We start from the raw sequence: 23,828 nt of genomic DNA on the forward strand, positions 1-23,828 counted from the left end.
AAAAGACAAGCAACAATAAAAACATCAGGGATGGGGTAATCGTTATCTGTAATCGTAATCGATTGTAATTGATTACATTTTTTCAAGTAATCAACAGTAATCTGTAATCGAAGACATTTTCGATTACATGTAATCGTAATTTAATCGATTACAGCAAAAATTTGGATGTAATCATCGATTACTTTTCGATTACATTTCGATTACTTTAGTAAAATAGTTTGATGAAAAATAACCTATTTCAGAGGAAAATATGTATGTTATCACTTTGTAGTACAGATAATATTATGCATTAACAATACTTGAGATTTAAGCAACTGCCTTATTTCTATCTATTGTCTCTAGCTGCATTATGAGTAACCAGATCCTTCCCCTACCTAAATTTACTTTATATCTAGCTTTTGAAACAAATGGATGTATGTGCTTGTCAATAATTCAAGAGCTTTAATATTTAAATAAGAAAATAGATTTGAAAAAATAAAATAGATCTTAAATAAGAAATGTGTCTGTCTTTCGTTCAGTTCTGTACTACATTTTTTAAAAGTAGTAAGCTTATTTGTATTAAATTTCATGAAAACATCATTTTCAATCAGAGTTGAAATTAAAGCTTAGAATACATTAACAGTTGATTTCTTAAATGTTATGATAAATATACATGTATATAAATTAAATTTAAAAAGAACACAAAATCCTTTTAACAATGAACTGATGGCAATGCATAGCAATTCTTTTTAGAAATGTACCATAGTTGAAGCAAATTTCCCTTGAAAAAACAGTGAGGTATCTACATACAAATCCACTGTTTTATACCAAGCCTTCAATTGGTTAACCAATTAAAAGTTTTGTGAACAGTGGTGTATACGTATACCTCATTCTTTTTCAAACGAAATGTTTACAAACTCCGGATCGGTTCTTTCTCCGAATTAATATTTCTTCGTGCAAATCTTCACATAGTATAATATATGAATTGTTTTCTAAAGATTCATTAAGATCCATGCATCTGTTTATGGGTGCTTACAAGTTTCACGTACAGACAGACAGACAGACAGACAGACTCACTAACGAAAGGGGGAAGGAAGGACTAACGGACGGACATAAAGACTGACCCGGTGATTTTTATATACCCCCGTCAACTTTGATTGATTGGAATATAACAATGAAATAGAAACTAAAGTGGGACTTTTATTCAATTTTATTAATACGTTTTTAATCATCACACGCATGTTCGAAAATATAACGAAATCTCGCTTTATAATAACCACACAAAATAAATTACTTCCTTGTAATCGGCACCAGCATAAATTTATAGTAAACATAAGTATCACCTCAATATATAATCCCAAACACATTTTAATCCCACAATAAGCATTTATTCACTTTTGAGTTCCAAAGTGAAACACGCATCCACTAAAATTACTGTGCACACCACATGGTATATTAATATTTGATATTACGTCGGTTTCATTCTCAGAAGTCACGGAAGGAGAGGTCACGGTTTCACATCTCATTTTTTTAACGGGTATCGCCTCCGGTTCCAAAACATTTGAAATATCTTTGAGCATATCATCAGCAGCCCTTTTGTACTTCCTTACACTTTCGACCGACCTGTGCCCAGTTCTGTACATGATTTCTTGCTCGGGTATTCCCGCTTGGTACAACGTTGTGGCACAAGTACGTTTTCCTGAGTGATTCGTGAAATATCCCTCAACGCCTGCGTCAGCACACATGGTTTTCATGATGGAGGAAAGCTTGTTTACACCAATAGGTTGCTCACCAAATTTTACACCATTTTTCGAATCTAACGGTCTTCTGTAAAAACAATTTCCTTTTAAACTGCCGACCAACTGGAAGTAGTATTCGTAAATCTCATAAAGCTCATCATTCTGGAAGTAGTGTTTGATGTTCTTGGCGGATAAATGGCGTTGGTTTAGTCCACCTTCAATAAAAAAAATTAGAAAAGTAAACATTGATATAGTTCATTAAGATATATATATATCTACTTTTCAAGTCAGTAGTCTATAACCGCAGTCATCGATTAAGACGCGGCAATTATGATTTCTACTTTCATTAAAATACACTTTTGCCAATAGACCTGGCGCGTTCGGCTCGATATCAGAGTGTTAGGGAAACAAAATACAATCAATGAAGGAATTCAACGGATATCCTGCTTGCCTCAACTCATTTATGAGGGTGCTCTTTAGAAGGGAGGAATCTACCAGAATACAAAAATCGGTGTTTTCGTTGAGGTCCGCGTTGAATGGTAATAAATGAAATTCACAAAAAAAATCCAACAAATTAAGAGTGCATTTCTTTCTAACACAAACGATGCAAACGGTTAAGCGCGCACATGTTTTGATCATTTCTTTCAAACATACGTTTGCAAAGTTTGCATAACCTTTGACAAACTATGAAAACGATAAAAATGCGTCTGCAGTTTGTCGTTTGTCAGTACAAACGTTACATTTGTTTCTTCGTACTACAACCCGATTAAACGATGTTTCTACGTTTTTAAAAGTCTGTTTACCAACAACATGTGCATGCCTTATTGAAAGTTCAAACGGGGTCAGTAAAGAATAATTAAACGATGTATTTGTTTCTACTTTTGTAGCGTTTAGAAAACAACAACAAACGCGACACAACGTTTACAAAATTTGGGTTAGAAAGAAATGCGGCCTAAATAAAAAAAACAATGAATATTGTTGTCGAGCTATTTGTGAAAATTGTATCATAGGCACTTGTCTCAGAATTTGTTTCCTTTTCTACCTTAATATAAGATTTAGGTAAATTGTATATAGGGAAACAAAATTCTGAGACAAGTGTCTGTGGGTTGTATAGGGGTTTAAGGGATATTGATGATTTGCCATTTTTATTTTAGGTATACAGATTATCTTATATTTTATTTAAAATGATATTGATCAATTTGCTTCTGAAATTTGATGTATACTAACTTGACGATTTTTTTTTTAGAGATATGGGATATTTCTTTATAAATTAAAGGGATATGGATTATTGGTGCCCCTCCTGCATACAACCGTATGTTTTATAATTGAGTTTGCTTGAAAATGCATAAGGATTTTTATTTGTTTTATGATAATCTCATTCTGCCGGGGGTGGGGGGGGGGGGGGTGGGGGGGGGGTAGACGAATTCGGTCTTAATATGATCAAATCACCTTTATAACATTGTTTTATTCGGAATTGTTACAGCAAAATCGTAGTGAAAAATGCATTTCCTGATAGCTTACTGTTTACCTTGCATAAACTTGAGTAAAATGTATTTCAGTATTTATCTTCTAAATAACAACTCGTTAAATGGATACAAAGGGATAATCTATAAAGTTTCTTCCATTTCTGACGAAAACGAATACGAATGAGAAAGTTTTATTTTGCTTCGATTTACATATAACAATACAAACATAATATAAAATAACATATACACAACATTAAACACACAAACATGCAGACAAGATATATAACAGCAAATTTTAAGGCACATTAAAATACATGCAAAGCACTGCTAAAATACATATCTAAAACCACAAATGTGCTATTTTGATACTTTAAAGATTCTTTGTATTAAAGTCATAAGAAACCTCAAATTAAAAAAAATATGCATATGTTTTTTTTATAACTAAATGGATAGTTTTCATTATAAAACTTATGTACATATACTTTTTTCTGAAGAAAGTTCTGTAATTTGTCCACATTTAGAAGAAGTTTATTTATTTTTAATTGCTTGCTTCCAGAAAGCAATTCGCCGACATATTTTCCGTATGCATACTGACCTGAGCGTAACCATCCTCGTAAAAATCCGGTGATCGCAATACGCATGAATCTGTCATTAAAATAAACAATTTTCGGATTGTACATGTTAAACACGTGCCCAATACCCATGCTTATTGTTATTTGTTTACTATTAGGTGACAATCGGTAAACTTCGGCTTCAAAACACGGTATTTAATGAGCAGCCATATTTGTTAAATCATAACAGACAGAGAGAAAAAAAAATTGACGATTATACGATATATTTGCGTAAAAAATGATAAAATCGTGCACAGAGGACTAAGTTTATGACATTTACATGCATTGGTTCAAGAATTTGATAAACATTATTTTTCACCACTCACTGGTTTCTTATGACTTTAATACGAAAAATATGTGAAAAAGTAAGATCCTTCCAAAACCTTGTGTTCATTCATAAAAAAGATGAACTCGTCCACGTGCTCACTGGATGTCAATTAAATTACTGTATAAACATGATAAACGTGTGTAAATAAATAGAAATGTAATAGGTAAAGTTGAAAATTTATATCCATGTCCAATTAAACTGTGGGAAATTGAATAACAATGACCAGTCCAAATCAAAATAAGTACTAGGGGGTAAATTGCATGGGCTTGGAGATAATGACGTATTTTATTTTATGATTTTTTTTATAATAACAAGCGAAAAATAATTGACAAAATTAAACTTTTTAACATAGTTTTCAGATCATTCATTAGCGTACTATAGTGCCTAACAAGATTTTGTGAGGTAGACGAAATTGACTTTAAAACGATCGTATTGACTTTTGATGTGTAGAAATAGGCAGATCGGACATATTTTGACTTTAGTTACTTACTTCTTAAGTTTGGGATTAATTGTAATCAACATATTCCAATGAGACTAAAAAATGTTTTTTTTTATTATGATAAATAATAATTTTACCTGCCGTAGTCGTGCGTAAAATATATTTCGGTATTTCTCTTACGAAAATGACTTGTTTAATGGAACAAAACGTATTATTTGTAAACTTTCTCTTTACTCTTCACAATAGGCTTTTAAAAAATAACCTTTCAACTGTATATTCCGAAAATTTTGTGAAAATCGAATAAGTGGCAATTCTTACCTTTCATACCTTAACTTTCATTGATAAAACATAATATTGACTCGTCCAGACATAATTTCATAGAAATTGATCCAATATCCACCCATTTAGGTGCGAATCATATCTCTGGCCTTACATTGATACTGTGCTATGTACGCAATGTTTCGGGTTATTTCGGAAATGTTTTTATTCCAGGGAAACCTTCATCAGAGACCACCCCTATTGTTTTTGTTTTGATTTGTTTTGATTTGTTTATTTTTGATTTTTAATTTATTTCTTTTTTATTACTATTTTACTTTAATTTATTTACTTTTTTTTTTTTTTTTTTTTTTAATTCTAAATATTTTACACCGTTTATGAATTGTGTTTTAAATAATTCCATTGTTTGATTTGTTTTTTGTTTTTTGTTTTTCTTAACTTTTTCAACCAATGTTGAATTAATTAATTAAACGTTTCAGAGTACGAACTTGTCCTCAGAAGAATATCAGTTTACATGTGTTGTTTACATGATGGTCATTAATTAGTTCCGCACAGTTAAATGTTTAGTAGGAACTGTGAGGTTTAGATAAATTATTTTATAGTTCGTTTAACTAATTCACCAATGTTTCTGTTTCTTTTGAAACCTATTGATAGGTTTTTATGGAATTTAGCACCTATTGTAGAATCCGTTTTAATAAGATGCCAGTATTTCCTGAATACTTTTTGAAGTTTTTCTGCTTGAGGATGATAATTTGTAATGAATGATACATTGTATTTATTTTCAACTTTGTTCTTTTTCTTTAATTTAATTTGTCTGTCTTGGAATTTGATTTTTGATAGAATTTGTTCTACCAATTTCCGTTTATATCCTCTTACTAACAGTTTTTCAATAAAGAGATTTTTTCTGGTTAGAAATTGACTTTCATTGTTGGTGTTTCTAAGTATACGAATGCCTTCACCTTTAATAAAAGATTTAAAGTTTGAGATGGGATGGTTTGAGTTTTTATGAAGATATTGGAATTTTTCAGTTTTCTTTGTAAAACATTTCAGGTCTAAAACACCAGTATTTTTGAAGCGTTCGCCCTTGAAGATTTCTAGGTCTAGAAATTTTATGGACTGTTTATTGCATTCGTAAGTGAACTTTAGCAGGTCATGTTGTTTATTTGCATTTTCAAACATAAAGTCAATTTCAGACTCTTTTGCTTTCACCATTAGAAGTCCATCATCTCTCATTCTTTTATGAAAAATTATTTTTTCAGAGATTGGAGAGTTTTTAAGGATTGAGTTTATGTGATTGTAAATAGCAATGTCACATATTTCAGGGGAAGCTGTTGCTCCCATTGATGCTCCAATGATTTGGCGATATGAATTTCCATGAAAGGTAAATTCATTATTGGAAAGGATGAGTTTTGTTATTTCAATCAAAAAATTGTTGGTAGGTTTTGTTATAGAATATTCAATTTTGTCATGTTCATCAAGCGCTTTTTGTAATGCTTCTGTGATTTCTTCAAATCTGAGATTGGTATATAGTGATGTTATATCATATGTAACAAGTAGAACATTATTATCAAATGTACAGTTTTCAATATTTCTGATTAAGTCACCTGTATCAGATATGTATGTTTTTTGTGTTTTCACTAAGGGAAGTAAAAAATAATCTAAGTATCTCCCTAACCTTTCAAGTGGTCCATTACACTGTGATATTATTGGTCTACCAGGGACATTTATAGTTTTTATTTGATTTTTCTCGTTTTCAATGTTTTGTAAAACTTCACGTTCTAGTTTGTGAATTTTAGGGAGGAAGTATGCAAAAGGTGTTTTTATATAATTTTGTTCATTTTTAATGTATTTGAAAGATATTTCATCAATACAGTTTTCTTCTTTCATTTTGTAGATTATTTCATATACCTTTATCTGAGTGTTTTTAAGATTTATATCTTGGATTTGTTCATAATGTATGTTATCATTCAATTGTTTTTCACCTTCTTCTAGATAGTCAGAAAGATTTTGAATGACTGTTACATTGTTTTTATCTGCTTTATGAATTATGATATTTTCATCGTGTTTTAGATTCTTTAGACAAATCCTTTCTTGTAGTGAAAGGTTAAATTCAGTTTTAGGGACATATTTAGATAATTCCATTTTCGTATAGAAAATATATTTTTCAATAGGGTTGTCGGCAAATGCCGGCACCGAAAATTTTGATTTCTCCTTAAAAGGATGAATTTTACTGTGTATATTTCGATTTTCAAGGAAAAAGTATGAGAGTCTCAAATTTCTTTCCGTTTTTTTAAAATCTTTCATTATTTGTTTTGTGGATGTTTTTGTTGTTGGAACAAAGTTTAGTCCTTTAGCAAGAACTAATGTTTCTGGTTGTGATAATGTTTTAGAGGATAGGTTCAGCACAAATTGTTTTGCAATTTTAAGCTTGATTTCTTTTTGATGTAGTTTTATTTTATTTTTAACTGCTTTGAATTTTTCAATGTTTTTATACTTTTTCTTGTTTTTATTAAGTCTTCTATGTTTTCCCATGCTTTTCTTTTTGCATTGGTAATAATTTTATTTTGTAGTATTTCATATACTTAAATATGATTCTGTATCACTATTCTCATTGGATGTTTTTAATTGTGTAATGACCACAAGGGGTGTGTCCTTCTTCATTATTGTTTGGTCAGTATCTATAATTGCTATCTAGATCAATCGTGGATACGCAGTAGGCAATAAATAAACAAACCTAGGGATAAAATATTCCCAGGTTTATTGGTTTACTGTCATTAATTTGCAATATATCAACAATTCAAGTAAAAGCAAAAGTAGAGTTTAGGTATTTTAGTAATCATTTGATAAAAGACAAAAGTTTGACATAGATTCTATATGGTTTAATTAGTAATGATTACAGATTTATCTCACATGAAATAATTATGAAATTTGTAATTACTGTTCGTTTTAATCCATATGGATAGGAATGAGATATTTTCTTGTTTATTCATAATTACTTTTCACTTTAAGCATGTAATCCATTATTTGTGTTTAGCTAACAGTTTGGCTAGTTCATTCAATACTTTTTCATTTCCATTCTTCTTAGTTTCTGGTTTCCTTCTGCTAGGAGTATTCTTTCTGGTTTCATATTTTAAGCTTTTTGAATAGTTTCTTAAGCGTTTTTCGAAATCATCATTTATTTCCCTAGACTTTCTATTTAACATATTTCTTGCGTCACCACTTTTTGCCGTAGTTACTCCAATAGATTCTATTGTTTCTGTATATGCATCACTTAGCATCACATTCAGTTTATTAATATGTTCGTTCAGCACTTGTATTATAGAATCCTGAAGATTGTCTATTGCAGGTTTCAATGTTTTGTTGATATCTGCGTTGACCTCATTGTTGGTCTTCGGTCCTACGTTTCCATTGAAATGCACGGATATTATTCCAGATTTAATGGAGTGTTTCTTTTGGAACTCCAACAAAGTTTTCATTGTCAAAAGAGGATATCTTCTCTTACTGAGTTCTGTAATAGTTTGCACTCCCTCCTCAGCGATTTCAACTTCATCTTTAGGTTTTTGACTGTTTGGGATTTGACTGCAAGGTATGGTGAAGTCATCGTTTAAATCCAGATTTTCATCAGAGTACAGATTTTCTGTGGAAATACTAAAATCCATATTTTCAGCCATGGTGTGTTGCTTTGCGTTGGTTATACTTGAACTAGTGAAGTTTACAAAAGCTTTAAGTTTTAAAATTTGCAGCAACCTTAAATAGTGTCCTTGACCATTGTTATTTAGATGGGCGTGGTTTAGTATTACACATGATTTAATTGGTTAAGTCTATAAATGACTTTTGACCAGTTTTTTATTTTCATTATGGTTTTAATGTTAATAAGTGTTTTAATTTCATTTAAAATAATTATTGGGTTTTATTTTAGGATTTGTATTTTGTTTTTGATTTTGAGGATGAATTTTGATGTTTAAATTTAATATGTTCAATATTTGTTTGTATGTAGCACAGTATCAAGCTCAGAGATACAATTTTTAGCAGCCACAAACAGGGACCATGATCACAAGTGATCAGATGCACGGATGAGATCAATAAGATAAGATCTAGACATAATTTCATAGAAATTGATCCAATATCCACCCATTTAGGTGCGAATCATATCTCTGGCCTTACATTGATACTGTGCTATGTACGCAATGTTTCGGGTTATTTCGGAAATGTTTTTATTCCAGGGAAACCTTCATCAGAGACCACCCCTATTGTTTTTGTTTTGATTTGTTTTGATTTGTTTATTTTTGATTTTTAATTTATTTCTTTTTTATTACTATTTTACTTTAATTTATTTACTTTTTTTTTTTTTTTTTTTTTTTTTTTTTTTAATTCTAAATATTTTACACCGTTTATGAATTGTGTTTTAAATAATTCCATTGTTTGATTTGTTTTTTGTTTTTTGTTTTTCTTAACTTTTTCAACCAATGTTGAATTAATTAATTAAACGTTTCAGAGTACGAACTTGTCCTCAGAAGAATATCAGTTTACATGTGTTGTTTACATGATGGTCATTAATTAGTTCCGCACAGTTAAATGTTTAGTAGGAACTGTGAGGTTTAGATAAATTATTTTATAGTTCGTTTAACTAATTCACCAATGTTTCTGTTTCTTTTGAAACCTATTGATAGGTTTTTATGGAATTTAGCACCTATTGTAGAATCCGTTTTAATAAGATGCCAGTATTTCCTGAATACTTTTTGAAGTTTTTCTGCTTGAGGATGATAATTTGTAATGAATGATACATTGTATTTATTTTCAACTTTGTTCTTTTTCTTTAATTTAATTTGTCTGTCTTGGAATTTGATTTTTGATAGAATTTGTTCTACCAATTTCCGTTTATATCCTCTTACTAACAGTTTTTCAATAAAGAGATTTTTTCTGGTTAGAAATTGACTTTCATTGTTGGTGTTTCTAAGTATACGAATGCCTTCACCTTTAATAAAAGATTTAAAGTTTGAGATGGGATGGTTTGAGTTTTTATGAAGATATTGGAATTTTTCAGTTTTCTTTGTAAAACATTTCAGGTCTAAAACACCAGTATTTTTGAAGCGTTCGCCCTTGAAGATTTCTAGGTCTAGAAATTTTATGGACTGTTTATTGCATTCGTAAGTGAACTTTAGCAGGTCATGTTGTTTATTTGCATTTTCAAACATAAAGTCAATTTCAGACTCTTTTGCTTTCACCATTAGAAGTCCATCATCTCTCATTCTTTTATGAAAAATTATTTTTTCAGAGATTGGAGAGTTTTTAAGGATTGAGTTTATGTGATTGTAAATAGCAATGTCACATATTTCAGGGGAAGCTGTTGCTCCCATTGATGCTCCAATGATTTGGCGATATGAATTTCCATGAAAGGTAAATTCATTATTGGAAAGGATGAGTTTTGTTATTTCAATCAAAAAATTGTTGGTAGGTTTTGTTATAGAATATTCAATTTTGTCATGTTCATCAAGCGCTTTTTGTAATGCTTCTGTGATTTCTTCAAATCTGAGATTGGTATATAGTGATGTTATATCATATGTAACAAGTAGAACATTATTATCAAATGTACAGTTTTCAATATTTCTGATTAAGTCACCTGTATCAGATATGTATGTTTTTTGTGTTTTCACTAAGGGAAGTAAAAAATAATCTAAGTATCTCCCTAACCTTTCAAGTGGTCCATTACACTGTGATATTATTGGTCTACCAGGGACATTTATAGTTTTTATTTGATTTTTCTCGTTTTCAATGTTTTGTAAAACTTCACGTTCTAGTTTGTGAATTTTAGGGAGGAAGTATGCAAAAGGTGTTTTTATATAATTTTGTTCATTTTTAATGTATTTGAAAGATATTTCATCAATACAGTTTTCTTCTTTCATTTTGTAGATTATTTCATATACCTTTATCTGAGTGTTTTTAAGATTTATATCTTGGATTTGTTCATAATGTATGTTATCATTCAATTGTTTTTCACCTTCTTCTAGATAGTCAGAAAGATTTTGAATGACTGTTACATTGTTTTTATCTGCTTTATGAATTATGATATTTTCATCGTGTTTTAGATTCTTTAGACAAATCCTTTCTTGTAGTGAAAGGTTAAATTCAGTTTTAGGGACATATTTAGATAATTCCATTTTCGTATAGAAAATATATTTTTCAATAGGGTTGTCGGCAAATGCCGGCACCGAAAATTTTGATTTCTCCTTAAAAGGATGAATTTTACTGTGTATATTTCGATTTTCAAGGAAAAAGTATGAGAGTCTCAAATTTCTTTCCGTTTTTTTAAAATCTTTCATTATTTGTTTTGTGGATGTTTTTGTTGTTGGAACAAAGTTTAGTCCTTTAGCAAGAACTAATGTTTCTGGTTGTGATAATGTTTTAGAGGATAGGTTCAGCACAAATTGTTTTGCAATTTTAAGCTTGATTTCTTTTTGATGTAGTTTTATTTTCATAAATTATAGGTATATTGATCCAATATCCACCCGTTTATAGTATGGATCACATTTCCGACCTTACATTGATTACGTGCTACGTGTACAATGTTTCGAGTTCTTTCGGAATTATATTCCAGGTAACTCTCTTCAGAGGTCGTCCGTTTTATTTTTATTTTCTAAATGTTTGTTTGTTTATTATTTTGTACATTTTATTTATTATTCTACCTTTTATTTATTATTGTTCGTTTTATCAGCGTATGGATAACTGGTTTTGGTTATTAGATTTAGTTTAAGATACGTTTCAATATGCATTTTTCATTGTCAACGCACCTTCCTTTGGTTTTAGTGTAACTGTCTAATTAATTTCATAGAACGCTTCAAAAATACTGGTGTTTTAGACCTGAAATGTTTTACAAAGAAAACTGAAAAATTCCAATATCTTCATAAAAACTCAAACCATCCCATCTCAAACTTTAAATCTTTTATTAAAGGTGAAGGCATTCGTATACTTAGAAACACCAACAATGAAAGTCAATTTCTAACCAGAAAAAATCTCTTTATTGAAAAACTGTTAGTAAGAGGATATAAACGGAAATTGGTAGAACAAATTCTATCAAAAATCAAATTCCAAGACAGACAAATTAAATTAAAGAAAAAGAACAAAGTTGAAAATAAATACAATGTATCATTCATTACAAATTATCATCCTCAAGCAGAAAAACTTCAAAAAGTATTCAGGAAATACTGGCATCTTATTAAAACGGATTCTACAATAGGTGCTAAATTCCATAAAAACCTATCAATAGGTTTCAAAAGAAACAGAAACATTGGTGAATTAGTTAAACGAACTATAAAATAATTTATCTAAACCTCACAGTTCCTACTAAACATTTAACTGTGCGGAACTAATTAATGACCATCATGTAAACAACACATGTAAACTGATATTCTTCTGAGGACAAGTTCGTACTCTGAAACGTTTAATTAATTAATTCAACATTGGTTGAAAAAGTTAAGAAAAACAAAAAACAAAAAACAAATCAAACAATGGAATTATTTAAAACACAATTCATAAACGGTGTAAAATATTTAGAATTAAAAAAAAAAAAAAAAAAAAGTAAATAAATTAAAGTAAAATAGTAATAAAAAAGAAATAAATTAAAAATCAAAAATAAACAAATCAAAACAAATCAAAACAAAAACAATAGGGGTGGTCTCTGATGAAGGTTTCCCTGGAATAAAAACATTTCCGAAATAACCCGAAACATTGCGTACATAGCACAGTATCAATGTAAGGCCAGAGATATGATTCGCACCTAAATGGGTGGATATTGGATCAATTTCTATGAAATTATGTCTAGGCCAGAGATATGATTCGCACCTAAATGGGTGGATATTGGATCAATTTCTATGAAATTATGCCCAATTAAATCATGTGTAATACTAAACCACGCCCATCTAAATAACAATGGTCAAGGACACTATTTAAGGTTGCTGCAAATTTTAAAACTTAAAGCTTTTGTAAACTTCACTAGTTCAAGTATAACCAACGCAAAGCAACACACCATGGCTGAAAATATGGATTTTAGTATTTCCACAGAAAATCTGTACTCTGATGAAAATCTGGATTTAAACGATGACTTCACCATACCTTGCAGTCAAATCCCAAACAGTCAAAAACCTAAAGATGAAGTTGAAATCGCTGAGGAGGGAGTGCAAACTATTACAGAACTCAGTAAGAGAAGATATCCTCTTTTGACAATGAAAACTTTGTTGGAGTTCCAAAAGAAACACTCCATTAAATCTGGAATAATATCCGTGCATTTCAATGGAAACGTAGGACCGAAGACCAACAATGAGGTCAACGCAGATATCAACAAAACATTGAAACCTGCAATAGACAATCTTCAGGATTCTATAATACAAGTGCTGAACGAACATATTAATAAACTGAATGTGATGCTAAGTGATGCATATACAGAAACAATAGAATCTATTGGAGTAACTACGGCAAAAAGTGGTGACGCAAGAAATATGTTAAATAGAAAGTCTAGGGAAATAAATGATGATTTCGAAAAACGCTTAAGAAACTATTCAAAAAGCTTAAAATATGAAACCAGAAAGAATACTCCTAGCAGAAGGAAACCAGAAACTAAGAAGAATGGAAATGAAAAAGTATTGAATGAACTAGCCAAACTGTTAGCTAAACACAAATAATGGATTACATGCTTAAAGTGAAAAGTAATTATGAATAAACAAGAAAATATCTCATTCCTATCCATATGGATTAAAACGAACAGTAATTACAAATTTCATAATTATTTCATGTGAGATAAATCTGTAATCATTACTAATTAAACCATATAGAATCTATGTCAAACTTTTGTCTTTTATCAAATGATTACTAAAATACCTAAACTCTACTTTTGCTTTTACTTGAATTGTTGATATATTGCAAATTAATGACAGTAAACCAATAAACCTGGGAATATTTTATCCCTAGGTTTGTTTATTTATTGCCTACTGCGTATCCACGATTGATCTAGATAGCAATTATAGATACTGACCAAACAATAATGAAGAAGGACACACCCCTTGTGGTCATTACACAATTAAAAACATCCAATGAGAATAGTGATACAGAATCATATTTAAGTATATGAAATACTACAAAATAAAATTATTACCAATGCAAAAAGAAAAGCATGGGAAAACATAGAAGACTTAATAAAAACAAGAAAAAGTATAAAAACATTGAAAAATTCAAAGCAGTTAAAAATAAAATAAAACTACATCAAAAAGAAATCAAGCTTAAAATTGCAAAACAATTTGTGCTGAACCTATCCTCTAAAACATTATCACAACCAGAAACATTAGTTCTTGCTAAAGGACTAAACTTTGTTCCAACAACAAAAACATCCACAAAACAAATAATGAAAGATTTTAAAAAAACGGAAAGAAATTTGAGACTCTCATACTTTTTCCTTGAAAATCGAAATATACACAGTAAAATTCATCCTTTTAAGGAGAAATCAAAATTTTCGGTGCCGGCATTTGCCGACAACCCTATTGAAAAATATATTTTCTATACGAAAATGGAATTATCTAAATATGTCCCTAAAACTGAATTTAACCTTTCACTACAAGAAAGGATTTGTCTAAAGAATCTAAAACACGATGAAAATATCATAATTCATAAAGCAGATAAAAACAATGTAACAGTCATTCAAAATCTTTCTGACTATCTAGAAGAAGGTGAAAAACAATTGAATGATAACATACATTATGAACAAATCCAAGATATAAATCTTAAAAACACTCAGATAAAGGTATATGAAATAATCTACAAAATGAAAGAAGAAAACTGTATTGATGAAATATCTTTCAAATACATTAAAAATGAACAAAATTATATAAAAACACCTTTTGCATACTTCCTCCCTAAAATTCACAAACTAGAACGTGAAGTTTTACAAAACATTGAAAACGAGAAAAATCAAATAAAAACTATAAATGTCCCTGGTAGACCAATAATATCACAGTGTAATGGACCACTTGAAAGGTTAGGGAGATACTTAGATTATTTTTTACTTCCCTTAGTGAAAACACAAAAAACATACATATCTGATACAGGTGACTTAATCAGAAATATTGAAAACTGTACATTTGATAATAATGTTCTACTTGTTACATATGATATAACATCACTATATACCAATCTCAGATTTGAAGAAATCACAGAAGCATTACAAAAAGCGCTTGATGAACATGACAAAATTGAATATTCTATAACAAAACCTACCAACAATTTTTTGATTGAAATAACAAAACTCATCCTTTCCAATAATGAATTTACCTTTCATGGAAATTCATATCGCCAAATCATTGGAGCATCAATGGGAGCAACAGCTTCCCCTGAAATATGTGACATTGCTATTTACAATCACATAAACTCAATCCTTAAAAACTCTCCAATCTCTGAAAAAATAATTTTTCATAAAAGAATGAGAGATGATGGACTTCTAATGGTGAAAGCAAAAGAGTCTGAAATTGACTTTATGTTTGAAAATGCAAATAAACAACATGACCTGCTAAAGTTCACTTACGAATGCAATAAACAGTCCATAAAATTTCTAGACCTAGAAATCTTCAAGGGCGAACGCTTCAAAAATACTGGTGTTTTAGACCTGAAATGTTTTACAAAGAAAACTGAAAAATTCCAATATCTTCATAAAAACTCAAACCATCCCATCTCAAACTTTAAATCTTTTATTAAAGGTGAAGGCATTCGTATACTTAGAAACACCAACAATGAAAGTCAATTTCTAACCAGAAAAAATCTCTTTATTGAAAAACTGTTAGTAAGAGGATATAAACGGAAATTGGTAGAACAAATTCTATCAAAAATCAAATTCCAAGACAGACAAATTAAATTAAAGAAAAAGAACAAAGTTGAAAATAAATACAATGTATCATTCATTACAAATTATCATCCTCAAGCAGAAAAACTTCAAAAAGTATTCAGGAAATACTGGCATCTTATTAAAACGGATTCTACAATAGGTGCTAAATTCCATAAAAACCTATCAATAGGTTTCAAAAGAAACAGAAACATTGGTGAATTAGTTAAACGAACTATAAAATAATTTATCTAAACCTCACAGTTCCTACTAAACATTTAACTGTGCGGAACTAATTAATGACCATCATGTAAACAACACATGTAAACTGATATTCTTCTGAGGACAAGTTCGTACTCTGAAACGTTTAATTAATTAATTCAACATTGGTTGAAAAAGTTAAGAAAAACAAAAAACAAAAAACAAATCAAACAATGGAATTATTTAAAACACAATTCATAAACGGTGTAAAATATTTAGAATTAAAAAAAAAAAAAAAAAAAAAAAAAAAAAGTAAATAAATTAAAGTAAAATAGTAATAAAAAAGAAATAAATTAAAAATCAAAAATAAACAAATCAAAACAAATCAAAACAAAAACAATAGGGGTGGTCTCTGATGAAGGTTTCCCTGGAATAAAAACATTTCCGAAATAACCCGAAACATTGCGTACATAGCACAGTATCAATGTAAGGCCAGAGATATGATTCGCACCTAAATGGGTGGATATTGGATCAATTTCTATGAAAATAATTTTTCATAAAAGAATGAGAGATGATGGACTTCTAATGGTGAAAGCAAAAGAGTCTGAAATTGACTTTATGTTTGAAAATGCAAATAAACAACATGACCTGCTAAAGTTCACTTACGAATGCAATAAACAGTCCATAAAATTTCTAGACCTAGAAATCTTCAAGGGCGAACGCTTCAAAAATACTGGTGTTTTAGACCTGAAATGTTTTACAAAGAAAACTGAAAAATTCCAATATCTTCATAAAAACTCAAACCATCCCATCTCAAACTTTAAATCTTTTATTAAAGGTGAAGGCATTCGTATACTTAGAAACACCAACAATGAAAGTCAATTTCTAACCAGAAAAAATCTCTTTATTGAAAAACTGTTAGTAAGAGGATATAAACGGAAATTGGTAGAACAAATTCTATCAAAAATCAAATTCCAAGACAGACAAATTAAATTAAAGAAAAAGAACAAAGTTGAAAATAAATACAATGTATCATTCATTACAAATTATCATCCTCAAGCAGAAAAACTTCAAAAAGTATTCAGGAAATACTGGCATCTTATTAAAACGGATTCTACAATAGGTGCTAAATTCCATAAAAACCTATCAATAGGTTTCAAAAGAAACAGAAACATTGGTGAATTAGTTAAACGAACTATAAAATAATTTATCTAAACCTCACAGTTCCTACTAAACATTTAACTGTGCGGAACTAATTAATGACCATCATGTAAACAACACATGTAAACTGATATTCTTCTGAGGACAAGTTCGTACTCTGAAACGTTTAATTAATTAATTCAACATTGGTTGAAAAAGTTAAGAAAAACAAAAAACAAAAAACAAATCAAACAATGGAATTATTTAAAACACAATTCATAAACGGTGTAAAATATTTAGAATTAAAAAAAAAAAAAAAAAAAAAAAAAGTAAATAAATTAAAGTAAAATAGTAATAAAAAAGAAATAAATTAAAAATCAAAAATAAACAAATCAAAACAAATCAAAACAAAAACAATAGGGGTGGTCTCTGATGAAGGTTTCCCTGGAATAAAAACATTTCCGAAATAACCCGAAACATTGCGTACATAGCACAGTATCAATGTAAGGCCAGAGATATGATTCGCACCTAAATGGGTGGATATTGGATCAATTTCTATGAAATTATGTCCAGTTTGAAGGTCATTTTAGTTACCGTACACATTCATGCACGTTCTAATTAATCAATAGTCATGTATGAAAAGCATAAACAAGTTTGAAGGTAAACTAATAACAACTTAATCCAATCAAATTGCCTACGATTCAATAACAATGACCAGTCCACATCATAAAAATGTATAGGGGTAAACTGGGTAGGGAGAAAATGTCAGATATATGAAGTGCATTATTTTGCAATAACGAGTAAAAATTTGTTAACCAATAGATTTGGTATAATTTCATAAACATGTCGTTATGTATTGGTATAGTTTTTGGATCTTTCATTAGCGTATTTAAGGCTGTAGAAAGTTTGGCCTTCAAAAGTCAACATAATCATTGACTTTATAAAGAAAATTCGCCTTTTTAAAACATTGAATGTTTCACAAATAATACGCGACAACAAAGCAAAATCATTTCTTAAAACACTGCAAAAAAAAATAATTCTGATTGATGCAGTGGTATTGTCATAAATTGCACTGGAGTGAACAGTGGTACATCAAACGTCGAATTCCCTCACACAATGTTATCACACACTATAAGTATAATACAATATAAGGTTTGGGCTGCAAAAGTCAACAAAACTATTGACTTTTTACAGAAGTTTTGTCTTTTTAAAAGGGCATGAAGGGTGTCTTTTTGAAAAATGTTACATCTATTCATAGCAAAATAATTTCTAAAAATAAAGCAAAAAAACAACATTCTAGTTTAAATACTGCATTTATTGGCATTGTGATAAACAGCCTCTAAGTGAACCATAATATAGCAAACACCGAACTTGTAACGCACTATAGATACTAATTGTTAGCATAAACAGATAAATATATGAATCCCACCGGCACACCTGTACCTACTTTTAACCGAAGTGACCCCCCCCCCCATCCCCACCCCTGGCTCATTCACCCGATTAAAATTACAGTACGAGGTTATTTTATCATCACTAGGAATATTTTTGTAGTTACCAATACTGTTTATAATTTATTTACCACATACTCTATAATTTAAATAAAAAAATATTTTAAGGGACCGACCACTGATCTAACCTATACAATGTGTGTGATTTGGGGGGGGGGAAGGGGGGATAATTAGGTGTTTTTCATTTTTTTTTCTTTTTAAAATTTCACCTCTTTGTTACTCAAGTTTATTTCCCAATAATTGGCGGGTTTTTTGTTTGTCTTATTTTTCAAAAACATACATGTACATGCCCCCCCCCCCCCCCATTTTTCAATTTTTCGTTTTCTCGGTATTTTCCTGTTATCAGCACAGATAAACACAGACAGTTCGAAAAGTCTTTCGCTTCGGCGAATTAGTAACCTAACGAATAAACAATGGTATATCAAATGCATTTCATCAACACAATTATAGGAAAATCGTCTTACCTTTGTATGTTTTACTAGCCCTCCCGTTGAAAGTTATGTATTTCCCTCTCTGATCTACTCCAAGGTCGAACTGGTCTGTGTTTAGATGTTTGTGCTCGTCGACCCCTCGTAATCCAAATAGCTTACTATTATAGTAGAACATGGTATTGGTCATGGATTTTGCGGTGGTCTTCCCTAGAAGGCCCTTATCCCAGAGATGTTTTTCTGTTTCTTTAGATATGGGCTCGGCTTGTTTTGTTGTAGTTCTCACCCCTTGAGCGGTAAGCTCTATCATTCTTGCACTCAGCGCGCGTCTGAATTCATAAAACCTGGAATCACGTTCATCTAAAAAGTTCAAATTGACACCATTTTCTCTGAGACACCTCAATAAACCGACACATAAGATGTACAGTGTTCTTGTAGGGTAAGGTTTTCCATCTTTCCGGCGAATTTCAATTGCAAATTTGCTCAACCACTGATTTGACTCGGCTTGTTTTGTTGTAGTTCCCACCCCTTGAGCGGTAAGCTCTATCATTCTTGCACTCAGCGCGCGTCTGAATTCATAAAACCTGGAATCACGTTCATCTAAAAAGTTCAAATTGACACCATTTTCTCTGAGACACCTCAATAAACCGACACATAAGATGTACAGTGTTCTTGGAGGGTAAAGTTTTCCATCTTTCCGGCGAATTTCAATTGCAAATTTGCTCAACCACTGATTTATATCCATAGCCGTGAAGTTCAGCAATTCAGGAATAGCACAATTTGTTTTCATCATCCGTTCTCCTCTCCAGTCATTAAAAGTCGCTATACTCCAATTGGTATTTTCCGTGTGTTTTTGCTCTCTGTAGATTTTATCAAAGTTCCAACACTTGCATCGTCGACAAACGAATACCGCGAAGTATGTAAACTATCAAGCGCCTTCTCAAGCTGTTCAATAACATTTTCAGGAGTTATTTCAACCTCATTAAATCGAAACTACCCGGCGTGTCTATCATTTTATCCATCTCCGCGTTGACCTCATACATGTCCATAACTTGACTCAAACTTAAATATTCTAGCTTCTCAACTGCGGTGTTTTCATTTTCTATATCATTGCAAATTTGCGACAAAGTAACATCATCGACAGTGTTGTCCCAGTGTGCCTCTAAAAAATCTATCTCCGTCACGTCCATCATAGTGAAGGTTATGTGCCACGAATGCACGGGCCTAATAACCTTTACTCATTTTATTTACCCTATATGAAAAACGATTGGCCAGTATGTAGATACATCATGGAGAGGACAAAAAAATACTGGGCAGCGAATGCACGGGATCTATTGTTTTTAAAACCAACCATGGCACATATTATTTACCCTAATGAAAAACGATTGGTCAGTATGAAGATACACGATGGGTAGGACTAAAACACACTCGAAAGCAGAGCTTTCTCGTGCATTTAGTCCCACCCATAGTGTATCTACATACTAACCAACAGTTTTTCATAGGGTAACTAATACATAGATACATGTATCCCTTTGACACTATAAATATATTTTGTATATAATTTGATTGGAGAAGTTAACAACATTCTTGCCTTTTCTAATGAGATGATCATAGTCTTCTAATCAATAACAAGCATACTTTGTTTTTATTTCAATTATCTTATGTCTAATATAAAGAAGGAAATTTACAATATTTAGCCCAAGGTTATAAATTGTACTCCATTGGCAGTTAAATAATCTGTAATTAGGGTAGTTATCCAAACAAAAGTTTTAAAACATGCATAAATAAATTTTGATCTTAAAAATTAGCTGAACTAATTAATTATTCTCCTTTTTTTTATATTTTCTTAAACATTGTCATTAACTATGCTAAAATATTTTTTTTTAAAGAGTAAAAACAAAAAAGCTAACGTGTAAGTAAGAAAGCTATTTTTTTTAAATAATTAGTTATGAATAAGTGATTATTGCAATGCGATGACATCTTTCATATATGTTGAAAGTCAAAATTACAAGATTTTTTAAATATTTCTAATTTTCATCAAGAGATTTGATCTAAAAAGCAGCTATTAACTTATAATTTAGAAACAATGCTTTGAATGATGCATTAGGTAAAGATCTTAATTTCAACTATATATACAAATGTTGAGCAATATAATTGTGTTTTACTCATGTTATTTTTTGTTGAAATGTTGAAGTATGTAATTGACAGTAATCGAAAAGTAATGTAATTACTTTTGATAAAGTAATCGATTGTAATCGATTACATACTAAAATTTGAGTAATCGATTATTAATCGATTGCACAAAAATCCTGCATGTAATCGATTATTAATCGATTGCACAAAAATCCTTCATGTAATCGATTATTTATCGATTACATTTGTCAGTAGTCGTGCCCATCCCTGAAAAACATATATACTATTCAGCAAACAAGGGGTTAAGAAAAACACGCCTTACACGGTTTTGGTTTTTATCATTGATAAAGGCTGTATGCTGGCTTATAATTTCTTACGTTGACTTCATTTGAACATGATTGTGTCTTCGGCAATAAAGCATGTCATTAGTTTTATACTTATCAACAACCTGACTTAGAGGCCAGCAGATACAGAAGTTCCTCTTCCATATCTATCATGTAATGCGGTACTTTCAAAACAATAGTTTGAAATGTAATATAAAAAAGAAGATTTGGTATGCTTGCCAATGAGACAACTGTCCACAAGAGACCGAAAATGACAGACATTAACAACTATAGGTCACCGTACGGCCTTCAACAAATTGAACAAAGACCATACCGCATAGTCAGCTATAAAAGGCACTATAAGACAATGTAAAACAATTCAAACGAGAAAACTAACGGTCTTATTTATATAAAAAATGAACGAAAAACAAGTATGTAACACATAAACAAACGACAACCACTGAATTACAGGCTCCTGACTTGGGACAGGCACATACACAAATAATGTGGCTGGGTTAAACATGTTAGCGGGATCCCAAATATCCCTCTAACCTGGAACAGTGGTATAACAGTACAACATAAGAACAAACTATAAAAACCAGTTGAAAAAGGCTTAACTCATCAGATGAAAAAAATACAAATGGACGTGGCCGGGTACTTATACATCCCGACACAAAAAGACACAATGAACAGATCTGAGAGTACTCGCGACTTTCGATTTCATGACTGCTACCATCAATATCTGAAATTATAATAACTGCCTTCAGGAGGATCTAGCTTTATTATTCAACATATTACTAGCAATGAGAAAAATTAAGGCAACAGTAGTTTACCGCTTTTTAAAAGAAGCAAGGTTTTGGCATCTTTTCAAAGTCATTACTGTTGTCTGTTTTTGTTTTTTAATAACCTCTAGAATAACAAAGTTTGTCGACCTTTGTCATTTTTTTTAAGATAACGACAAACGGTTACGTCACTTGGAAATGTGAAAAAAGGATATTTGGCTATGTTTACATTTTCAAAATGCAACTAAAGCATAGCCTTGACGACCAGAGCGGATATCTTAAGCATAAATCAAAATATAGCAACATTTTTGAATTTTAAAAACTTCTGGTAAATATTGCTGCAATGAACTTGTTTACTAGCAAATATCATATTTGACATGACGATGATTCATGTTGTTCTGTAGATATATACATCAGCTGGTGAAGCTGCTTTCAAGGTTTTGAATGAAAAGTGCATAACTGGCATATACAAAAAAGCAAAGGAAGACTATTTTTTATCTGATGACTTTGAAGGAGGATTGAAATTCATGGTACAGGAATACAAGTATGGATTTATTTCTATTATATATGTTCGTACTGTATTCGTTAATCATGAAATCCAACAGGTTAATACCTTCGTGACAAGATGCAAATTTAACGAGGTCTCTCCACTAGACAACTCAAAACTGAATACATGAACGTACGTGACTGACCGAATTAAACTTACTACCGGGTTTGTATTACACGAGGAACACGATGTGGAGCAGGATATGTTAACCCTTTCGGAGCACATGAGATCACTTGCAATTTTTCGTGTTGCTTAGTCTATTTTTTTTTGTGTACTATTGTTCGTCCGTTTGTCTTTTTATTTGAAAGTTTATTTTCGGCTTATAGGTTTGAATGTCCCTCTGGTATCTTTCGTCTCTCTTTTTTCAGAAAAAACATAGCTCTCAAATTAAGAATAACAAAGTAACATTTATTTACTAAGTATACTCGTCAAATAATTTAAGGATGCACTTAGGTGATCTAAGGTAAATCAAGAATTCAAAATTGATAAAAATATAAAGAATATGCAACAATTTAAAAAAACTATCTTATACATGTATATATCTTTACAATAATTACAAGATATATTACAATCAAAGTCTGCTCTATCATACTTTTTAATTTAAAAAAGCACTCCTTAGGGATAATATATTGGATCATTTAGTACTTGCTGATTTCGACCATTTAATTCTTGCTGTTTACGGTAAAAATTTGGGTTGACTCCTTTGTTCCCCTATCACTGGATCTTTTATCTGACACTAAACACAGTTGAAATGTTTTGTCAGAATTCAGTCAGTCTCACTGTACAAATTATCAAAATAGACAGTATGCAATATTGTTTTTGCTCATTGTTGAAGGCTGAAGACTATTTGTGTTAATTTCTGTGTTATTTGGTCACTTGTGGAGAGTTGTCTCATATATAATTTTATTTGGCAATCGCCAATGGCAGTCAGCAGGGTTAAAGAACATCAGTTGTTTAAATATACTTCTTCACCTTTTGGTCTTTTGGAAAATGTTGTTTGTGCTGTATTTAGACCCTTCTACTACGAAATTTGTTTACATGCACACGTATAAAAATTCCGGTTTTTATCC

At 30.7% G+C, this 23,828-nt stretch overlaps 2 protein-coding genes across 3 annotated transcripts in view; one reads left to right on the top strand and one right to left on the bottom strand.

Annotated features, from left to right (window-relative positions):
* LOC143047133 (uncharacterized) overlaps positions 1-23,828 on the top strand; it is a 36,752-nt gene that overhangs the window by 6,250 nt on the left and 6,674 nt on the right. For both annotated transcript variants that reach the window (XM_076220085.1, XM_076220086.1), the window contains exon 4: positions 22,616-22,755. In XM_076220085.1, the coding sequence (XP_076076200.1) occupies positions 22,616-22,755 (140 nt within the window). The remainder of the gene's footprint in view (positions 1-22,615; positions 22,756-23,828) is intronic.
* Positions 1,088-19,444, bottom strand: LOC143047134 (uncharacterized). The gene is made up of 2 exons (XM_076220087.1): positions 19,010-19,444; positions 1,088-1,933 (listed from the first exon to the last, which is right to left on the bottom strand). Exons 1-2 carry the CDS (start codon positions 19,281-19,283, stop codon positions 1,371-1,373), a joined length of 837 nt encoding a protein of 278 aa, XP_076076202.1. The 5' UTR covers positions 19,284-19,444; the 3' UTR covers positions 1,088-1,370.

The sequence above is a fragment of the Mytilus galloprovincialis genome, chromosome 10, assembly GCF_965363235.1.
Source record: "Mytilus galloprovincialis chromosome 10, xbMytGall1.hap1.1, whole genome shotgun sequence".
Classification (NCBI taxonomy): Eukaryota; Metazoa; Mollusca; class Bivalvia; order Mytilida; family Mytilidae; genus Mytilus; species Mytilus galloprovincialis.

What these genes read in the sequence shown, in the direction of transcription:
- LOC143047134 (XM_076220087.1), bottom strand. Translation starts at nt 19,283, where the DNA reads ATGATAGAGCTTACCGCTCAAGGGGTGAGAACTACAACAAAACAAGCC. An exon ending in GGCTAGTAAAACATACAAAG is followed by an intron (nt 1,934 to 19,009) that starts GTAAGACGATTT and finishes TTTTTATTGAAG; the next exon opens with GTGGACTAAACCAACGCCAT.